Genomic DNA, 22,392 nt, shown 5'->3' on the forward strand with positions numbered 1-22,392 from the left:
GCTTACAGAGGATGCTCCAAATCAGAGACCAGGTGAGTGTGTCTGTGCTTACAGAGGATGCTCCATGGGCTTACATACCATCCTCAGTTGGAGTCAGCAGGATAGCAGAGTTAGTTAAATAGCATGGTTAGTTAGCATAGTTAGATAGCATGGTTAGTTAGACAACATAGTTAGATAGCTTAGTAGCATAGTCAAATGGATAGCATTGTTGCTGTAGTTAGCAAATTTAGTTAGCTAGCATAGTTAGCATAATTAGTTACCATCCTTGGATGGCATAGTTAATTGCCATAGTTAGCATTGTGAAGCTTGAAATAATGGTGTCATCCTTATCCGTGTTACTATTAATGTTATAAAACGTGCTCATCTCTTTTGCCTTGGACTTCCATTTTGAATTGTATAGCACTTTTGGGGCTTACTGAAAGGAGATGTGAGTGTATGCCATAGCCGTTCCCCAACACACATATTAGAAGCTTCTATGGCAGGTAAGGATAAGCCTTCTTCCATCTTGCCTACTGGAAAGTTACAGTGCATATTAACATACTAAAGGCCCTGAAAAGGCTTTCAGAATGCAGTAATGAGGGTATGGAAGTAAGAATTTCCCACACTTAGCCACAGAGCTCTTCTTGTACCCACAAAACAGCTCTTGGAAGTGGTTCTGAGGAATATCAGTCTGGGAAATGCTGATTTATGTTCTTAGACCATATGACTTTATTCAGTAATTCACTTCATTTAACCTCTGCAATGCATTTGAAACCATATGCTGACGTAAACAAAACATGTGAAAGATATCCCTGAGTATAATACAGAGCTGAAAAATGGAGTTAGTGCTTTGTTCTTGTTGACAAATCATTATTCTTATTCCTTTGCCATCCAATAATATATTCTTTGTTTCTGTGTCTCTTGTACCCTGCTTCTTCAAAACGTATGCCAAGGCTTCTAGGTTTATTAGTAGCCTCTAGGAATGAAAACAGACTTGTCTAGAAGCTTGTACAAACAAAACAAGTTAATACTTTATAGCTCAAACGCTACCATTTTAAGTCTCTAATATTGAACTTTTGTGCACTTGAGTATAACTAGATATTAGAATTGAAGACTAGGCTCAACTTCTATAAGGTCGTGGCCTGGCTGAAAACCTGGAGGGGCTTGGAGTGGTGGACACTAATCATGGCATTGACGCTCTTGAGGTTTTCCCACTAAGGTAGCATCACCAAGTCCCATGCCAGTTTGGGAAGGTTCTGCACTGGTTATGCCTTGTGACTTTATAAAGGGCATTTAACCTCTCTGACCTTCCACTTCTTTATGAGCTAGGCGATGAGAGCACTGCTTACCTCAGGTAGCTGTAGGAGCATGCGTAAGAAACAGATGGGGCTGCTCCATGCTGTGTCTTTCCACCCTCAGTGCGTGGCGCTGGCTGCTGTTAGCATGCTGCTGCCTCGGGCTTAGTGCTCCTGCTCACTGTCACTGGCTCTTTTCCCTGTTAGTCAGTGGCTCTTCCTCCAGAGCAAGTCTTCCCTTACTGCTCTTTAAGTAGCAGACCTTTAACAATGAACCATACTAATGTCTTGTTTTTGTGGTATGCATTTCATTCTGAAGCCACCTCACATTTTACTATTCCTCCTCCTCAAGTGTATCTTAAGCTTGAAATACAAATGGGTTCAACACTGAGTGAGATGTCTCATTGAGTTCCTGTTTGCTTTATCGCATGCCTCCGTGCATTACAAGGAGGGTGGGGTTTGCAAGGAAGGAACTGTGAGGGCTGTTAATTAGGAGGCGGCATCAGACTAGCTCAGTGCAGTGCGAGGTGAGGGGCATTTGCTGTGTGTCTTTTTATTAGGGCAGGTAAAGAAGAATAAGGACTTTAAACATCCAGTATACACATTTCTTCCTCATTTTAAATTCCATGTTGTCACACATTATGTATTATAATAGAAACTATCTTTACAGTATGTTATACCGATCTCTTACTTCATAATTTATACTAAAATTTATTTTACACAAAATGTAAAATCTGGTTCTAGTCTTTAGTATAACAAACATTGCTGTGAAAAACATAGACAATACCTTGTATATACAAGATGACCAATAAGCTGTCTTCTATGCATGAATAATAGAAGGACAGAGGAAAATAGCATGTTAACTGCTGGCCAAACCATCTCTGGGTCCTCTGGTGCATGGGTAACCAGCGAGTTTGTTTTTCTATGGAATGTGGACAAAGCCAGAGAGGCTAGGGCTCTGCGGTTAGATTTGCAGAGGACTACTGTGTGCTGCCTTCCTGGAACCATTCAGAACCCTACAAACAGCAATGAACAAAGGAGACAAAAGTCCTTCCTTATCTCACCTTCACACTGGCTCAGGCACTGCTGCTCCTCCTCTGTGCTGACAGCAACAGCGCAGGCTGTCAGGCTGTTGGGTGGCCTCTGAAAAGACAAATGAGCTGATCCAAGATGCTGTGGGGCTGGGGAATTGCAAATGGTTTTTATCTATCATGGGAAGCTTTTTTCTCACATGTATGTGGTTCTTCTATATAAAGAATGGAAAATGCAGATGCATTCAAAAATAAAATAGAAGTTATTTTTGTTAATTGTGAAATATAACTAATCACATCAACTTCTTTATCAACTTCTTAAAGTGGTAAATTGGAATTTTACTGTGTGTATATAACATAATAGTCATGTAGGTATTTTATTAAAGCTTACTTTAAAATTTTCCTATATTGAAAGCTGCACACTAAGAAAAGTTGATTGCTTTAGTAGAAGAGTGTTTTCATATTTATAATGTATTTGTATATAAGACCTGGAAAAAAACCACGTTTAAGCTACAAGCTGAATGCATTATGTATTTTTTAGGAAGCCAAGTTGTCTGAAACAGTTTCAGCTTCCAATGACTGGAAAAGTAATTACGAGAAAATTGCCATAGAAAAAACTGAACTGGAAGTTCAGATGGAAACAATGAAAAAGTAAGCAAGAGTTTACACTGGCTCTCTCCAGGCTGCCTGCTGGGTCTCCTGACACTAGTGATGGTGCCTCGTGCTCACGCTTTCCTTCCTCTATCAGAAGGAAAGTCCCACTGTCCAAAGTGGAGCCTGCAGATTCGTGCTTTGTGCTTTAGGATGTCTTAGTGTTAGTTCTTACAAATGTAGGTACATTGTCCTAAATGGAAGTGATATTTCTCAATTAAACAAGGAAACGAAAGTAGCAAACTGTATAAGTGTTTTAAATCCAAAAATTACTATCCCCTAATTTAAGTAACTAAAATGCATAGTAGAATATTGAGCAAAAATACATACATTTTGTTCTTTGACACTGATGCTAACAGAACACCAACAGACCGTGGTGTTTAAGTTTTGTTACCATGCTGTTGTGCTTTACTATGGAAAACCAACTGTAATTTGCTTCTAAAGATGAGGTGTCACTGCCTGGCTTGATCCTTCCATAGAAAAAACTTAAACTTAGCTACAACTCTGTGTGCATGTGTGTGTGCGTGTGTGCATGTGTGTATGTGTATGTATGTGTGGTGTGTGTGTGTATGTGTGCGTATGTGTGCATGTGTGTGGATGTGCATGTGTGTGTGTGCTTGTGTATGTGGTATGTGTGTATGTATGTATGTGTGTGCATGTGTGTGTGTATATGTGTGGTGTGTGTGTGTATGTGTGCGTATGTGTGCATGTGTGGGTGTGCATGTGTGTGTGCGTGTGTGTGGTGTGTGTGTGCATGTGTGTGTGTGCATGTGTGTGTGCGTGTGTGTGTGTGTGTGTGTGTGTGTGTGTGTGTGCACATTTGTGTGCATATATGTGTGAATGAAGAGCCAGGAAGACATGCGTCCTGTGGGACATAGGCTGGATGGCGTCATCAGTAAGTGTTGTTCATAATCCTGGTTCGTTTGAATGTAGCCCTGGGGTACCACTTCTGTTCCCTTGCTCCATCCTTCCTGCTACCTTTCTGTGCTTTTTAAAATTTTCACGAATGCACCCTAGCAGAATAACTTTAAAAACACTTGTTATTTGAATGAGAATTTTTGTGCTTTCACTTATTTTATAAAGGCAAATCGCTAATCTTTTGGAAGACTTAAGGAAAATGGAAACTCATGGGAAAAATTCATGCGAAGAAATTCTAAGAAAACTTCACTCACTGGAAGGTGAAAATGAAGCCCTAAATATTGAGAATGTGAAATTAAAGGTAAAAAGTGTATGTCTGTGTGTGTGTGCATGCATGTGCATGTGTGCGTGCACTTAGTGGCAGCATTGTGGAGTAAAGACAGGATTGGCTAATGCTCCTGTACCATTTTATCTCATGTTCCTCATGATATTGTATTATTAAGGTAAATAATTTCTAGATCCGTCAAGTGTATCTGTATAAAGTATGTATCTGTGCTTATATTTATGTTTGTTTAAGATTTTTAGTTACATGTACAAAAAAAGTTTAAATTTCATTTAGCAGGACAAAGCTTATGAGGCTGAACAACTCTCTCTTTGTCTCAACTTTCAAACAGTTTATTTACTAATTCTAGCAGTGAATCATCCAAAATTACATTAGCTTTACTGCACAAAAGTATTTGTAGGTGTCATGGTTACCATATGATACAACATCAGACTGGGTCTGTGTGAAACCAGAAAGTATGTTCTTGGCTCCTTTATAACCATAAAGAATTTCCAACTGAGTCAAGTCCAAGGAGAAATTGGTTTATATGTGTCCCAGAGAAGAGATGAGGGAGGAAGACTTTAGACTTTCTGAGAAAAAAAAAAAAAAAAAAAAAACGAATTCTTAGACATCAGACTAGCCTGTGGCTGAACATGAGGGCACCATTCTCAGCTCTTCAAAACAAAAATTAGAAAAGAAGTACTTGTACCATGAAATACAAAATTCTCCCAGATTCATGTTCTTAAACAGAAATAACAGTTTAGGAAAAGTAGAAAGGATTTGGATGTAACTGCCTCCCCCACCCTCCCCTAAGGAGAGAACTTAAGCAATTATGAAATTCAAAGTCTGGAATCCCATCATTTTTCTAAAAATCCTTTTCTTTGGTAACAATAGTTAAATTTTATATATCTTTCTCATTAGTAGATCCCTAAACGGTCCATTGCAATTTCCCCCAGTGTGTACATAATTTTAAACATCTAGTAATCATAATCATTTCAAAAAAAGGAAACAAGTGAGTTTCTAATGCCAAGAAAAGAAAGTGCTTCATTCCTTGCAGGATGAAGATTCCAGAAGTTGTACTTGATATTTATGCTTCTGGAAACCATGTCATTGCAGGAGCTCCTCTTATCCTTGGGTAGCCTCCTCGGGCTGGTCTCCAGGTGTCCTGCTGGAGTGTCATGGCTGCCACCCCATCTCAGAGCCTGTGTTACGTAACTTAGTTCCCCTTGTTCTGTTAGGATCTATCTTGAAAACATTGTTTTAACCTTAAAAGAGAGAAACTAGGAAGAAGTACATATGAAAGGTTTTATGGGTGGGTCTGAAAATACCTTTATTCTGCCTTCATTTGCCTGACTTCAAGTGGATACAGCATTCCAGGGAGGCAATCTTTGCTTATCATTTGCAATTGAAGATAATAGAAAACAATCTCTTATCAGTCTGATTCTTGGACTGTGGAAATGCTACATCAAATTTATGCTGGATTTACAAAATATTCCTTTCTCTCTGCTGCATTAACATTTCATACACATTTGTATAGGTGTGCTGACTTGTTGTGTTTTGGGAGAATGCTCTCTCCTTTATCTTTCCACTTCCTTGGGTCAGGATGCACTGCTAACTACTAAGGGCTTATTGACCTAGATTGGTGCCTATTTTCAGTCTCTGCTTTTGGGGATAGATTTTGTTTGTTTGTTTGTTTGTTTGCTTGGTTTTTTTCTTATATATCCCAGGACCACTTGCCTGGAAATGCTCTGCCCACAGTATGGGCTGGGCCTGGCCCTCCTTCATCAACTAATCGTGGCTCTCCCTCACAGGTATCTCCACAGGCTAGCCTGAGCTAGGCAGCTCCTCAGTTGACTGCAGACTGTGTTAAGGCTTCACAGTCTACAGTCTGTGAGTTGAGGCTAGTGAGGACAGCTTTCAAAGATACCCATAGTGTTCTTTCGTGCCAAGAACAGACATGCTCTATTATGCGATGCTTGAACTTTAAACTCAGCTTTGCCTTCTAATACATGAAGCTCGTCTGTAGCTGTCATCACGTCCTTTGGCTCACCCCACTGGACGTGCGCCTCAGGAAGTTGGCACGGTGCCTGTTGTTTTGCTGCTACTGCTGTGAGTAGTGATGTCCTCTGCTTCTGTCCCCGTCTGCGCCTTCTGCTGGCATCTGTGAAACTTCGCTAGGCTAACTGGTGGATGCCCAAGGGGACTGTTCTTGTAAGTCGTAGCATTTTAGTCAGTGTTGTGCTGCTCTGAAAATCACATATGGTTTTTTTCTGGATCCCCTTCATATTTTTATAATTAAAAACATTTATTTAATGCTTCTTCAGCAGTGGGCTGGGGCAGGTAGTTAACCTGTTTCCTAAGTAGTTGCAGTTTATTCAAGGTTTGTTTATAGCCAGTGTTTTCCCTAGTGGTTTAAAACCCAAAGTTGACCATATTTTATATTTCTGTGTATTTTCTTTTTCTGCTGTTTTCTATGTTCATAGTATCTTGACAACTTACTTCTTTATATATTTCAATATCTAGTAAGTATGGTTATTGTCCACTTAGTGTCATCTATATATTTTTTGGTCTTCCTGTTTATTCTCTCATATGAGATGTTTTTATTTCCATTTTTACTTTGATACTGGTTTTATTAAGTAGCCCCAGCTAGCCTAAACCTTGCAACAGTTCCCCTGCCTCTGCTCCGTAAGCATGGGGTTTACAGTCATGGGCCACTTTGCCCTGCTGCCATCTGAGTTCTGAGTTAATTTTGTCATATTTCCTTCAACTGTTAGACTTTTGGTGGAGATTGAAAAGTGTTAAATGAATGTAGAAAACTTAACATGTCCACATTATTGATTCTTCTTATTTAGAACACAACTTTTTTTCAGCTCCTTTTATTTGTCAGTAATAAAAAAAATTCTGTCCTGTGTACTGATTAAATTTATTCATGAGTCATTAATTTTAGATGGCAATTATATGCCATCAAATGATTACTCCATTGCTGTTGATGAATGAGTTATTCTTTAATAATTCTTCAGCTAGGACTGCAATGTTTTGATGGTTAGAAACTCCGTCAGTCACGTATTTCTTTCTAGAGTACGCTTGATGCCTTGAAGGAAGAAGTTGCTTCTGTTGACAATGAACTTGTAGAACTGCAGGAAGTAGAAAGACAACAGAAAGCCCTCGCTGAAGGATACAGAACTCAGGTGACTCTCATCTGCTTTAATGTTCGTTAAACTCTGGAGATGACTGAGACTCAGGTCGTCAGAAATGAAGAAGAGGTGGGGCAAATATCTGACATAATACAAGTCAAGGATGCCAAGCACTCCAAGACCCCATTTGCCTTCATGAGGTTGTCTTGCCAATTCTAGACACTAGCTCTACTTAGGAAAACATAGACATTGCTAAGAGGAAAGTTTAAATTGATTGCATAGGCATAATGAGAATGGCATTTATTTAAAATAATGACTACCACCTAGGGTCATTAATCACAGCACTCCTCCTTTCCTAATAAATAATGTAAAATTCACATTTATTCACATGAAATAAATGGAAAGAAACATATAAGGTATGGTGAGATGACACAGTTAGAAGTGTGCTTACCGTGCAAGCATGAGGACCTAAGTTTGGATCCCCAGTACCCAACTAAAAAGCTGAGTGCTGCAGTGTGGGTCTGTAACCCAGCACTGGGAGGCGGAGCACACCCATGCCTGGAGCTCTGCCCGGCCAGCCTAGTCTTTAGTAACTCATCTCCTTGACAGACCAACCCTGTCTCAGAAAATAGACAATGATTAGAGAGGACATCTGTCATCACACACACACACACACAGATACGCTCACACATATGCACTCATGCACATGTACACACACAGATACGCTCACACATATGCACTCATGCACATGTACACACACAGAGATACGCTCACACATATGCACTCATGCACATGTACACACACAGATACGCTCACACATATGCACTCATGCACATGTACACACACAGATACGCTCACACATATGCACTCATGCACATGGACACACACACACAGATACGCTCACACATATGCACTCATGCACATGTATACACACAGAGATACGCTCACACATATGCACTCATGCACATGTACACACACACACAGATACGCTCACACATATGCACTCATGCACATGTACACATACATACACAGAGATACGCTCACACATATGCACTCATGCACATGTACACACACACACACACACAGATATGCTCACACATATGCACTCATGCACATGTACACATACACAGATACGCTCACACATAATGCACTCATGCACATGTACACACACACACAGATGCACTCACATATAATACACTCATGCACATGTACACACACACAGATATGCTCACACATATGCACTCATGCACATGTACACACACACAGATATGCTCACACATATGCACTCATGCACATGTACACACACAGATATGCTCACACATATGCACTCATGCACATGGACACACACATACTCCACAGAGACACAGAAGAACATATGGTGGTTATCTGAAATAAAATGTATGTCCAATGATAAGTTATAGTTAAGCTTTTAGTTTTAGAAATGTAGGACCAAAGGAAAACTGGGAAAGACTGGATTACACAGATACTTGCATGATGGGAAACAGATTGGGCATTAAAGGAAGAGCTGTTATTAGAAGAGTGTGAATTAAGAATAGTGATAGACTGGGGGTGTGGTACAGTCAAAGACTGCATGCCTGGCATGTTTGAGGCCTTGGACTCAGTCCCTAACATTGCAGGAAGGAAAGAGAGAGAAAAGAAGGAGATGAACCAAGGAAGGAAAGAGAACGTGTTGAAGGCAAAGCCTGAGAGGCAGGGAAGTGTAGTAAGTGGAGGGGCTGTGTCTCCATGTGTTGGGTGGAAAATTCCATTGAGATACCCAGCTGAAGAGCTCAGATAGGGAGCTAAGTGTGGAATGGAGGACTGTGGTACCGAGCACTCTGTCTGTGTCCCCACTGCTTGTTTGGGTTTAAGGCCTCAGCAAGAATGTCTCATCTGAATATACTATGTTGTAGCTGCTGGGCGGTGTATACAGTTCACCCATGGTATTTGAATGGGTTTTGGTTTGGTGGGGAAAATTATTGAAATGAGAGTTAGTCCCTACCCCCATTTATAGATTTTTTTCATATAATATATCCTGATTATATTTTTTTTCTCCCTCTACTCCTCCTGGTTCCTGCCCACTTCTCCTCCAACACAGATCCACTCCCTTTCTGTCTCTTCCATTAGAAAACAGGCTTCTAAGGGATAATAATAAAACATTGAAATATAGTAAGATAAAACAAAAACTAACAAATCAGAATTGGTCAAAACAATTAAAAAGAAGGAAAAGAGCCCAAGAGAAGGCACAAGAACCAGAGGCCCACAAGTTCACACAAGAATCCCATAAAAACATTCAATTGGAAGCCGTAATAATACCCAAAGGACCTGGTACAGATGTGTGCATGTGGCTTCAGTCTGTGAGTTCATATGATATTTGCTGGTGTTGATTTAGATGGCCTTGTTTTCCTGGTCACCTTCATTTCCCCTGGATCTTACACTCTTGTTTTCCTCCTATTTTGTGGGCTTTCCTAGGCCCTGCAGCGAGAAATTTGATGAAAACATGTTTATGGCTGAGCATTCCAAGGTCTCTCACTTGTTCATAACGTCAGGCTGCGGGTCTCTGCATTTGTCCCCATCTGCTGCAGGAGGAAGCATCTCTAATGATGGCTAAGCAAGGCACTGATCTATGAGTACTGCAGAATGTCATTAGGAGTCATTTTTATTTTTATTGTGCTAATTTATTGTTTGTGTAGAACAGTAATATTTGGTTTTGCTCTAGGTCTTTGGACTAATTTAGTCTGTGGTTCTTGGTCACCAAACATTGTTAAATATGGGTTCCATCTCATGGAGTAGGTCTTAGGTCACATCATATATTCATTGCTTACTTCCACAAGTTTTTGCCACCATAGTATAGTGATTCTCAACCTTCCTAATGCTGTGACTCTTTTGTTTGTCTGTCTGTCTGTTCGTTTTTTGTTTAGAGACAGGGTTTCTCTGTTGTAGCCCTGGCTGTCCTGGAATTCACTCTGTAGACCAGGCTGGCCTCGAACTCAGAAATCTGCCTGCTTCTGCCTCCCAAGTGCTGGGATTAAAGACGTATGCCACCACTGCCCAGCATGCTATGACTCTTTAATACAGTTCCTCATGTTGCAGCAGTCTCAAACACAAAATACTTATTGTTGCTACTTCATAACTATAATTTTGTTACTGTTATGAATTATAATGTTAATATTCTTGAAGTCACAACCCATACATAGGTTGGGAACTGCTGCCCTAGTGTATCTTGTGTGTAGGGTATCATTGTAGGTGAAAAGGTTTGTGACTGACTTGGTGTTTATGTTTCTCTTTTGATAATGTGCGGAGTACCTTCCTGTATCAGAGTTCTGGCACATATAGGCGAAGCTGCATGTAGGCTCCAGTATGACCTGTCCTTGTTCGGTGGGTTGTGTAGGTGTCATCTTCAGCAGTGAGCCCTTGCTGTCAGCTTGTGGTGTGTTGTTTTGGCAATAGCCTGAGTTATTTGGGGATTCCCATAGGACCCCTTTGGCCAGTAACTCAATTAGTTGCAATTCAATTCTTGTACTGGAAGCTTTGATGACAAGAGATGGCCAGCTGGGGCTTTGTTTCCTCCATTATCTGGATGTTTCATTAAGAATACCTTCATATATGTTTATGTTGTAGGAAGCCTCTCCTGCATTGGGTCTCCATACTACCCCTCAAATGGCCCTTAATTTTAGCTGCATCTCCCTATTCCCTCCTCATTGCCCTCTTTTCCTCACACTTGATCTCCTGGTGTCTGCTCCCACCCCCATCCATAACTATCCATTTCCTTTCCCTAATGAGATCTGTTCGACTCCCTGGTCTCTTACTTTCTACCTAACCTCCTTGGTTCTATGGATTGTACTTCATTACCATTAACTTGACAGCTAGTATCCACCTGCAAGCAGTAGCTATCATATTGTCTTTTTGTGTCTGGGTTACCTTACTCGGGATGATTTTTTCCTAGTCCCACCCCTTGCACATTTCATGGTTTCATGTTTTTAGTGGTTGAATTGTGTAAGCGGACCACATTTTCTTTAAAGAGTGTTCTGTTAGCAATGTCTAGGTTGTTTCCAATGATGATAGGGCTGACCAAGACTGGATGAGCGTCCTTTGGGTATATGCCCAAGAGTGACAACATAGCTGGATCTTGAGGGAGCTAGGTGTCTATCTTCCTCAGGAGCTTCCACACTTATTCACAGTGGCTGTGCAAGTTTGCCTCCCAGCAGCAATTGAGGAGTGTTCCCCTTGCTTCACATCCTCCCAGCATGAGCTGTCACTTGTGTAACTGATGTCAGCTGTTATGATAGGTGTTAGGTGAAATAAGAGACCACTTTCTTAAAGTAGCAGTGACCTGAAAAGACCTATGTAGCCTTTAGAGCTCAGGTAAAGTATGAGAGCATCAGTTGGAGAAGACAGGCAGACAGTGGAGGGATGAGCTAGAGTTGAACACTGAAATAGTGTCTGGAGTAATGTTACATGAACATGCAGAGAGTGTTGTAAAGAACTACAAATTCAAAGTAAAATAAATGCCTTAGCATTATTTCATGTTAAACTTAAAATCATACGTGTAGCTGAGCGATGGTGGCGCACGCCTTTAATCCCAGCACTTGGGAAGAAGAGGCAGGTGGATTTCTGAGTTCGAGGCCAGCCTGGTCTACAGAGTGAGTTCCAGGACAGCCAGGGCTATACAGAGAAACCCTGTCTTGAAAACAAGACAAAACAAAACAAAACAAGACAAACAAAAAAAAAAATCATACGTGGTACTTTATAGTCTATTTTTTTGTTTTTGTTTTTAGGTACAGAAGTTGCAAGAAGCAGCTGAAATGGTTAAAAGCAGATGTAAAAATTTACTACATGAAAATAACCTAATAATAATTAAAAAAAACAAAAAGTTAGAGAAGGTGAGTTTGAAATTGAAGTAATGAAGTACTTTCCATGTGTGCCTCCGTGTGAGCCCGCCTGGTCTACTTGTCAGTCGTCTCCCGAGTGCATGCCTAGGAGTGGCCTTCGCCAGGCTCCATGCGAGTTCACCTTTCCTCTTTACTCTTTCTCCTGTGCTTGAAATGTTGTTTATTTGTGTGAACATCTTTTTACTTTTTTATTCATATTTGAGAAATAGCATAAATGCCTCATTTTTTGTTATGAGTTTAAAATTTAAAAGGCCCAATTTTTTTTCGAATAGCATAAAGAAAAATTTATTCCATTAACAATAATGCATGATGGACAAGGTTTATTGTTCTTATGACTACTTTAGCCATTCTGTTAGGTAGGTGGTAGTATCTTATTGTGGGTTTTATTATCAGCATTTTCTTAGTAACTAATGATATTGACTATTTTTGTTTGTTTTTTTCTTTTTTTTTAATTGGATAATTTCTTTATTTACATTTCAAATGTTATCCCCTTTCCCGGTTTCTGCCCCCACCCCCCAGAAATCCCCTATCTCATCCCCTCTCCCCCTGCTTCTATAAGGGTGTTCCCCTACCCACCCGCCCATTGCCACCTCCCCACCCTGGCATTTTCCTACACTGGGACATAGAGCCTTCACAGGACCAAGGGCCTCTCCTCCCACTGATGACTGACAAGACCATCCTCTGCTATATATGCTCCTGGAGCCATGGGTCCCTCCATGTGTACTCTTTGGTTGGTGGTTTAGTCCCTGGGAGCTCTGGGGGGGTCTGGTTGGTTAATATTGTTGTTCTTCCTATGGGTTGCAAACCCCTTCAGCTTAAAAGGCCCAATTATTATCACTGAGGTCTACCAGCAATAAAAGGCAAAGTAGTTTCTCTCTCTCTCTCTCTCTCTCTCTCTCTCTCTCTCTCTCTCTCTCTCCCCCTCCCTCCCTCCCTCCCTTCCTCCCTTTCCCTCTCCATCTCCCTCTCTCTCTGCTGTATTTCTCTCTCTTCTCTCTGCTGTCTTTCTCTCTCTCTCTTTCTATTTTTATGTCTTTAGTATCTAAAAGAATTGCAAAGTATGATACTCTGTGGTAAATGCATTTTGGAAAACAATGATATCTTGAAGCCCCTCCCCTTTTATTCATCCAATTGCAGCAGAAGGGAGGGAAGGCAGCATTGGCAGATGATATTGTTTTTGTGAATAGTTTTAAGTTTTTAGATGGAGCCACATTCTCTTTTGGATTTCACATTGTTTTACTAAGGAAAAAATGAGAGTCATAGGATACTGATTCCTGGCCGAGAGGTCAGGAGCGTTAGTGGTTAGGCGCAGTCTATGGCTGTCATGGCTGCATTGCTGACCCATTCCGAGACTGGGGATTAAGAGGAGGCATCACTGTTAAGACAGGGTCAGCCTGAGCTGGCTGCCAGGCCACCAAATACAGAACGGCTGTTCTTAGAGCTGTTCTCACCCAAGAAGATGCCATTACAAATCTATTGTTGTTTCTCACTGGGCCATCTCATGCACATTCCCCTCTGCTACTAGGGAATGCTGTAAAGGCCCAGGTCAGAGCCAGAAAGGAGGAACCTGGGTCTTTTTTAGCTATGCCCTTATAGTATTTGCTGTGATAGAACTTAAAAAGGAAAGTCTTTTTATTTCTCTGATGCTTGAGTCTCCTAATTTTTTTCCTGGGATCTTATCTGTTTTAGATGTTCAGAGGTGTGCTTATCTTTTGTCTTCAAGATGGCCAGATGTTACACTGTGCTGCAAGTGTCCAGCTCAGAGAGGTCTCCCTCTTGAGGTTCCTCCATAGGAACACCCTAAATGTCATCGTTTAGCTGTTTACAGTTACAGAGAACAATGCTGTGTTCTTAGATGGTATTAGGCACTCCCTTCTCCATGATTTGTGGAAGTGCCACAGTGAGAAGGGCAGGGGGTGAGGGGAGTATTGTGGGTACTCACCATGACAACAGTGACCAAATGCAGTCATCTGAGACCCAGTGCAGTAGCTGGAGCATGCTCAGTAGACTCCACTGACTGAAAGGGCATGTGCGCGGCACAGTACAGTGAAGTGCTGAAGACAGGCCAGCGGGAAGGAGGCACGCCCACTCCTTAGCCATGTCACAGATGCAATCTGACGGTGCTGTTCTTACCTGCCTGGCAGCCTATCTGAAAACTGATTAATTTTATTTCTATGTCTCATGTAAATTAACATTTGTAAGGTACTGATGAATAACAAGCTTGTGTAGTCTTTAAGATAGTAAGAATATTCCTGCCAAATGTGTGACCTTGCATTTATTTCCCCTAATGCCACACCTCAGATGAGAGGCCAGGTGGAGTCTCATCTGAAGCAGGTAGAACAAGCCCGCAACTCCTTCACGTCAGCCGAACAGAGACTTCAGGAGTGTCAGGAGACTCTGCAGCGCTGCAAGGAGAAGTGTGCAGAGCAGGCGCTCACCATTAGGGAGCTTCAGGGCCAGGTGTCCATCGCTCTCTGAGTCTTGGAAGATGTGTTAAAGAAACATTTGACGACATCATTTCAGCAGTTGATGGCATGCGTGTCTGTTAAACATTTTATTCCTTCTATATCACTGATGCGGTATTTTCATGTAGAGACTTGACTATTTATCTTTAGTATTTTCTGGTGACACTGGTCATAAAGATAGCTGCTATGGGTGATTTATATGTGTCTGCATTTGGACTTGGAGGACATCGTGTGGTGATGTAATGAGAGGAGGAGCAAAGCTGGGCTTGCCTGTCTGTTTCTTGATATAAGCATAAGACAAATAATAGTTTACCTTGCAACAATTAGAATGCACTTGAATTAGAATTGTGCATCATGCTTATCGGGGTAATTCTATTCTTTCATTTAATACCTATCAGTCCATCAGCATAGGGACTGTGTGCCTTTGTCACCATACTCTCCCCCCCCCCTCAGTGCACATTACAGAGAACAGTCTGTACGTGCTTTAGGATTACCTCGTGTTTTCTTAAAGAAGCCTGTCTGAGTCTGCTACTCAGGCTTTTTCTTTACTTTGTAAGACAGTTCTAGGAAGAATTTACTTTGTGCCTTTCAAGAGAAACTTATTTAGCTTTCAAAAACACAAAGCAAATTTCCAAGAAGAAATTCTACTAGAAAAAAAATTTGCTACTTTAATAAGAATAAGAAAAAAATATTTTTTATTCTATGTGCATGTGTGTTTTGTCTGCATTTCTGTGTACCACATGCATGTAGTGCCAAAGTCCAGAAGAGGGCATCATAGTTTCTGGGACTGGAATTATGGGATGGTTGTGAGCTACCATGTGGGTGCAGGGAATATAACCTGTGTCCTCTGGAAAAGAAGCCAGTGCTCACAACTGCTGAGCTATCTCTCTAGGCCTGAAGAGAAATATTGTTATTATTATGAAAGCTACTTCAGCTCTTTAAATCAGACAGTGAAACAGTGGGAAGAATAGTCTGTTCTGACATGAGCAACTTTGTTTTTGACTTTTACTCAGCATTGTCACAGGTAACTATCCATCAGTGTTTTAAGTGGAGCATAATTGATATGAGAAACTTATCAATTAACATGAGAAACATAACAAATTAACTGTCTAATGAACAATGTTTGAATTTTTCATACACATATTTTTTAAGCTTTTGTTTTGCTCTTGTTTGGGCTTTGCTTTGGAGGCAGGGTTTCACGTAGCCTGGACTGGCTTCAGTCTGAGGATGGGCTTGAATTTCTGGTCCTCTTTCTGCTACTTGCAGAGCCTGGATTGCAGCACAAGCTTTCTGTAGTGCTGGGTTTGTACATACTGGGAAAGTTGTTGACAGCAGAGCCACGTCCCGAGTCCCTGAGAAGCTAGATGTGCCTTTTCATTAGAACATTGTTCAGGGTATTTTAATTACCATCACCCAGGAAAAAATGTACTTCATTTTCTAACATAAACAACATCAGCTTTTAAAACTCTGAGGATCTGGAGAACTTGTGGATTAGCATTGTAAACATGGCTTGGTGTCTTTCTGTGTATTCATATCTTCTTGTTTCTTATACTTCTAAATAAAATACGTAATTTCCTTGGAAGTTGATGAAGAAAGTAACTGAAAAAAGCTGTCTTTTTCTTTTCTTTTAAATTCCACTTAGGTTGATGGAAACCATAGCCTTCTGACCAAGCTTTCTCTTGAGGAGGAAAATCATCTCATCCAGTTAAAGTGTGAGAACCTTAGAGAGTAAGTGTCAAGTTGACTTAAAGCTGATGTTATATTTCCTCATGCACTGTAATCTATGTGTGTATGTGATATATGTATGTATGTGTATATGTATGTATATGTGTATGTGTGTATGTGATATAAAGGAAATTAGAGCAGATGGATGCAGAGAATAAAGAGCTTGAGAAGAAGTTGGCCGACCAAGAGGAGTATCTCCAGCACAGTGACCTGGAGCTGAAGGAGAAGGCTGCGGAGTACACAGCACTGTCCAGGCAACTGGAAGCTGCTTTGGAAGAAGGAAGACAAAAGGTACAGATGGCCTTTATTTAGAAACTTTTTAATTAGTTTGCCAGAGTCATTTCCCATTGCCAAGCCTACAGTTATTGTTTATATGCAGATGACAGGGTGGAGGGAACAGCTCCATTTTTATTCTCTACTTAGTTTTCCCTCAGAACAAAACACAGATATTACTGAGCCAGCACTGCTTTTCCAGATGTATGCTGATGTAGTGAGGGAATGGGCAGAGATGGAAAGGACCTGGAGAGTGGGACTCCACACACCTGCCCGTGTGTGTGTGTGTGTGTGTGTGTGTGTGTGTGTGTGTGTAGTTGAAAAAATAAATAATTAAAGGTTTTGGTCTTGGTTGGGATCCAGTGAGCTCTAAGCTCAACTCTGTGATAAATATTTGCTGGGCAAACAAGTGCATACAAGAATTGTATTCCAGTTAAGTCTGTTAAGTGTACATTCAGCTAACCTGGCCTCTTGGCGTGTGGGTGCTTCCATAGTTCTTCACAGACAAATTAGAAAAGGCTAGGCCTGAGTTCTAGGGCACTCAGTTTAGTGGGGATGTCACCCTACATGCAGGTTCTGTAGAAGACATAAAGAAAAGTGGGTATTTCAACCAGGGTGAAAGGAAATGATGGGAAGATGTCAAAGAGGACGACATGAGTTTATCAGACAACTTGGAATCTCATGTTGAAAGGCCATGGGTGAGTCCCAGGAGCTAATTTGGGTACTGGCTCTGATGCAAAGTACCCTTACCAAGGGAAGGCTGCCTTTCAAAACCTTAGTTTCCTAACCAACAAAATGGAGCTTGTGATATTCCATGTAGGGTGAGTGAGGTAATATAGTGACCACCTCCACCCTGAAGACTCTCGTGTCTAAATCCACTGAAGTCTGCTTTACTTGGCATCTGCACTTAACCCTGACCTGCCAAACCTGGCATGGCTTATGCCAAATCTTAAATCCTTTCCTCTTAACTTAATTTATTGTGTTCCTCAAGTCCTTAGGCCAGTTGTGTCAAGGTTAGGCTCTGATACCTTCCAGTGTTCTGAGTTTTGCACCGAGAAACCAACTTCAGTTGACTTTAAGGGCACATCACTGAATACGTGATATAAGAAGGAATGGTGCCCGCTGTAAGCCAGCTGCAGATTTCTCAGCCCCACTAACCTCTGCAAAGAACTGGAGGGCTTTACCTTGAGTTAAGGATAAGATGTTGACAATGCCAGGTGATCTCAGACTTTGTCCAAAAGTGGTCAGAGTCCCCAGACAGTGTCTGTCCCTTCCTCTGTCCTGCAGAAGTGGAATGTGGCCATGTCTGTCATTTCTGAACATGTGACAAGGGCCACCACTACTGTGTTACCCTTGTCCATATTGAGGGCCTGGATGTTTCCCTGGGGCCCCTCATTTTGTTCTTGGCTTCAAAGCTCACTGCTATCCTTTCCTGCTGTGTTCATGAAGAAGTCTGTGAATTGGTTCAGATGACCTAGAACCAGTCCTCGGAGTTCTGTTGGAGCAGTCCTTCCTGCTTCGCTCTTTGTTCTTGGACTAGCCCCTGCCTCTGCTCTTACACTTGTAGCTTCAAACCAACATAACATAAGCAACCAAGAGAAGTAGAAGACTCACTCTCAGGCTGCACTGAGACTGAATGATGAATCAAGGACCATCTTGTGTGCGCTTTTCAAAATTAAACTCTTCATTTTCCCCTTTGTAGTACTGGAATTGAACCGGGGCCTTGCACAGGAACTAGGAAATCAGTCTCCTATGGAGCTATATCCCCAGCTCAAGATAAAGTACATTGAAATAATTTCTAATGGGATGTCATACCCAACTAACATCTATTGGGAAAAAAGTATACTATGTATACTTTTATACATATATCAAGACTTCAAAATATATTTAAAGAAAAACACATTTAGTTATTTTATTCTCTTAATGAAAATTACAGGTTTCTGCAGAAGTAGAGAAAATGTCATCTAGAGAGAGGGCTTTACAAATTAAAATATTAGATCTGGAAACTGAGCTTAGAAAGAAAAATGAAGAGCAAAATCAACTTGTTGACAAAATGAACACTGTAAGTATTCCTGTGGCTTGTTATGAAAGTGAGCATTTAACGTGCATTCCATGTATCTTATTTGCATTCTTAAAGTACTGGTGGAGGCAGGTCAGGGCTTTCATTTTACTGTGAATATTAGGAATGACAAATAATCAAAATGCAGAACAGAGTTCTCATCACCCTGCTCTGTGCAGCTTCAGTCACACGGCCTCCAAGCCGCATCAGGTGAATCCCTGCACAGCATGTCTGGGGACAGCTGCTCATCCCTGCCCAGCGTGTCTGGGGACAGCTGCTCAGGGAAGGCTCCACACAGAAGCTTCTTAACATTTTATTTAAATTTTATTTGCTTGAATTTTCATCTTTCAAAGATACATGCAAGTTAAAGAGTTATAAGCTAGATTTTTATATGTGCCTAGATTAATAAATATTATGTCTTAGAAAGATATGATTTTAATATTCACCATTGTCCAGTCTGCATGAGTGGTGGAAGCTTTGAGCCACTCAGCTGTGAAATGAGAATACCAAGTTTAATTAGTTTCTTATATTTTTTCCTGAATATTCATGAAATAAAAGTCTGTTGGCTTAAGATACTCTTGAAGCTGGCTTTAGTTGTGCTTAAATTACTTAATTACTGTCTTCTTGATAATTACATGGAGAATGCTGGTATTTTATTTTTCCAGGAGTTAGAGACTTTGTTAAAACTCCTTTTTCATTTCCAAGTTGTAAATCTTAAGGGTTCAAAAGTTAAGTTATTTTGATGTATACTGTTTACTGTTATTGTTCAATAAGCTTGCTGGGTTTCTAAATAAAAGCAAACAAACAAACTCCTCCCCATCAGGATTGTAAAATGTGTAATGTTCTTTGTGCAGTTGAAGCCCCTGAAAAAATAAACTGAGATGAGATGATTTCCCTGTCCTGTGTTTAGTACTTTGCTAAAGCTGCTAAAATCAATAGGTTAAGATCTGATGTTAAACCCAGTAATTGTTGTGCTAGTAAACAATCTAGAATTCTGAGTCTAAATTAGAAATAGCTAGAAATAAATGAATGTCTTGGGTGCCTTCCAGGGCACTGAAGTTGAGTAATTAGCATGCACATGCACATATATTAGCCAGACTGAGTTGTGAGTGCTCAGACAGCCTGAACCTAACCCTGGCCACATGACTGGTCCACAGTACATGGTGTACCCTGCAGGCCTTTTCATGGTTGTGTCTGTGAGGTGGGGTGGACGCACACTTTGGGGTGATTGGACAGCTTCACAACCATGGCGACCGTACTGAAGTTACAGTGTCTTTCAGACCTTCCTTACTGTCCCAAATCTCATTTGTGTTTACGGTCTACCCTGCAGTGTGTAATTGTGTAGCTACTGTTCTCTCCAAGCTGATGCACCATAAAGCCCAGCTCCATTCATACTATGGCGTGTGCAGTCCAGTCCAGGGCTTTGCCACACAGTTCCCTGCGTCTCCTGCTGGGCTCGGCTCAGTTTCAGGTGCTGGGGTCAATATCTGCTGTGAGACACACAAAGGCCTCTGGTCTCGGGGAGTGTGGGTTTTAGCTGGAAGCCTGTCTTAGCTAAAGCATTTGCAGTAAGTAGCCTACCTAGAAATCTGTACACAACCAAAGTTCAAAATTTGTGTGAGTTCATTACAACTTCTCCTCAGTGGAGGCGAGTTAAGTTCCTTTCACTTTTGAAGTGTTTAGGAGACAATGTTAATGTCTGTGTTACACTTTCCTTTCAGAATATGTACTCTAATGGCACAGCAGGTTATCCAACTACATACACTTTGGGCCTAGTTAATTTTGGTGCTTGCTGTCTTTATTTGCAAGGTTTTTTTTATACTAATGTTTATAAAGTAAAGTTAAAGGCCATGAAGGTCTTATGGGGTAAAACATGATATTTTGGCAGACAAAATGGCAAAAGAAGAGTAAGAAAAGATGTCATGGTAACATAATAGGAACTAATCATGACGCTCTAAATAAAGCCATCATATTATATCTAATAATTTAGGGCAAAGTTGCAGTATGCAGTAAATTGTCAAAGTAGAGTGATTAATCATATGTGTTTTAATCACTAAAGATACTGTTTTAAAGAAGATATGTAAATTTCTTAGGGAAAAACTAAGTTCTGTCAGTTTTTACAACTTTCCTTCTAGAATGTCTATTCTAATGGTACTGTAGGTTATCCGACTATGTAGACTTTGGGTCTAGTTAATTTTGGTGTTTGCTGCTTTTATTGGCATATATTCAGTTATTGCATATATCCTCATCTTAGAAATCCTCATCTTGTATATGAATGCCTTATTGATTTTCTGTCTCTCTCTTCATTTAGAAAGCCCAGCATCAGGATATATGCTTGAAAGAAATGCAGCACAGTCTTGAGAAGTCGGAGACTCAAAATGAGAGCATTAAGAATTACTTGCAGTTTCTTCAAATTTCCTATATAACGATGTTTAGATAAATTGATGAATTCCTCTGATTGTTATACTTTGTGATTTATAGGTTAGCAGTATTAGAATTTGTATGTGAAAATACTTGAAGCATAATTTATCTAATTGAACTTTAAGAAATAACAGCTCTTACTATTCCTTTGTGGTAGATAATTTGCACTGAAGTCTGGTTTTATTCTTTTTTAAAAATATATTAATTTTTAAAATATTTTCCCCATATATTCAAAAATCAGAATTACTCTTATAAACCATTGAAGTAAATTTATAACAAATCTAGGCCAATTATGAGCCAAATACATGACTTTGAACAATGTATTTACTTGTTTTATATTGTAATACTATATAAATAAAATATTCAGAAATTTAATTTTAATAACAGTATAAGTTTTAAAGATAGCAAGTGTCTCACTGTATATAATATTGCTTCCAATATGTTGAGTTTTTATCATTTATGTGAGATTTTAAATATAAGATATCAGATTGTAGCTCTTCAGTGGCCGCTGATGGAAACAGGAACACATGTTGGCAGCCCTTCTCTGTAGGCATCCAGGCTGTGCTAGAAGCTGGAGCTGCTGCTTTCATTTTGTGTTAGTGATTGTCTGATATTATTACTATAGTCACCGTCGAGCCTTGGTGTTAACTGCAGGATCACAAGGACAACAAGCTCCTCTGCCCTTCTCGTGACCAAATCACATGGATGATTGAAATTAGGCATTCTCCACAGGAGGACGCTTTGGGATAAGGCCTTTATTTATTTTATTTTAGAGATTAGAATTTAATTACACTTTTCCCATCCCTCCAAAATCTCTGTGCTTTCCTTCAAATTTGTGGCCTCTTTTTTTCACAAGTTGTTACTGTGTGTGTGTGTATGTGTGTGTGTGTGTGTGTGTAAGCATATGCGTAAGCATAAGTGTGTATGTTCCTAAATATGTGTGTATATGTTCAGTCTACATAATGTTACTTGTATGTATGTTGTCGGGGTTGTCATTTGGCATTGAACAACTAGTTGGTATGCTCTTCCCTGGGAAAGACCACGTCTCCTGCTCCCAGCTCTCCTCAGATGCCTTGGTGTAGGGTGTGGCCCTATGGATGCTCCTCTGTCCACCTTGGTGTGACCATTGGTGTAGAGTTGAGGCCCCGTGGACTCTCTCTGTCCACCTTGGCGTGATCATTGGTGTAGAGTTGAGGCCCTGTGGATTCTCCTGTCCTCATTGGTATGACCATTGGTGTAGGGTTGAGGCCCCATAGACTCTCCTCTGTCCACCTTGGCATGATCATT

At 40.5% G+C, this 22,392-nt stretch overlaps 1 protein-coding gene across 5 annotated transcripts in view; it reads left to right on the forward strand.

The window, feature by feature from the left end:
• The window catches only part of Odf2l (outer dense fiber of sperm tails 2 like), a 38,077-nt gene extending 16,166 nt beyond the window's left edge, over positions 1-21,911 (forward strand). For 2 of the 5 annotated variants that reach the window (XM_031375742.1, XM_031375741.1), the window contains exons 9-17: positions 2,847-2,956; positions 4,040-4,175; positions 7,214-7,324; positions 12,049-12,153; positions 14,464-14,622; positions 16,270-16,355; positions 16,481-16,643; positions 18,562-18,687; positions 20,996-21,911. In XM_031375742.1, coding sequence (XP_031231602.1) covers positions 2,847-2,956; positions 4,040-4,175; positions 7,214-7,324; positions 12,049-12,153; positions 14,464-14,622; positions 16,270-16,355; positions 16,481-16,643; positions 18,562-18,687; positions 20,996-21,124 — 1,125 coding nt within the window. In that variant the 3' untranslated portion in view covers positions 21,125-21,911. The remainder of the gene's footprint in view (positions 1-2,846; positions 2,957-4,039; positions 4,176-7,213; positions 7,325-12,048; positions 12,154-14,463; positions 14,623-16,269; positions 16,356-16,480; positions 16,644-18,561; positions 18,688-20,995) is intronic. The other 3 variants (XM_031375739.1, XM_031375740.1, XM_031375743.1) reach the window with 2 other exon arrangements.
• Positions 21,912-22,392: the final 481 nt, after the last annotated feature.

This window comes from Mastomys coucha, unplaced genomic scaffold (genome assembly GCF_008632895.1).
Source record: "Mastomys coucha isolate ucsf_1 unplaced genomic scaffold, UCSF_Mcou_1 pScaffold16, whole genome shotgun sequence".
Lineage (NCBI taxonomy): Eukaryota > Metazoa > Chordata > Mammalia > Rodentia > Muridae > Mastomys > Mastomys coucha.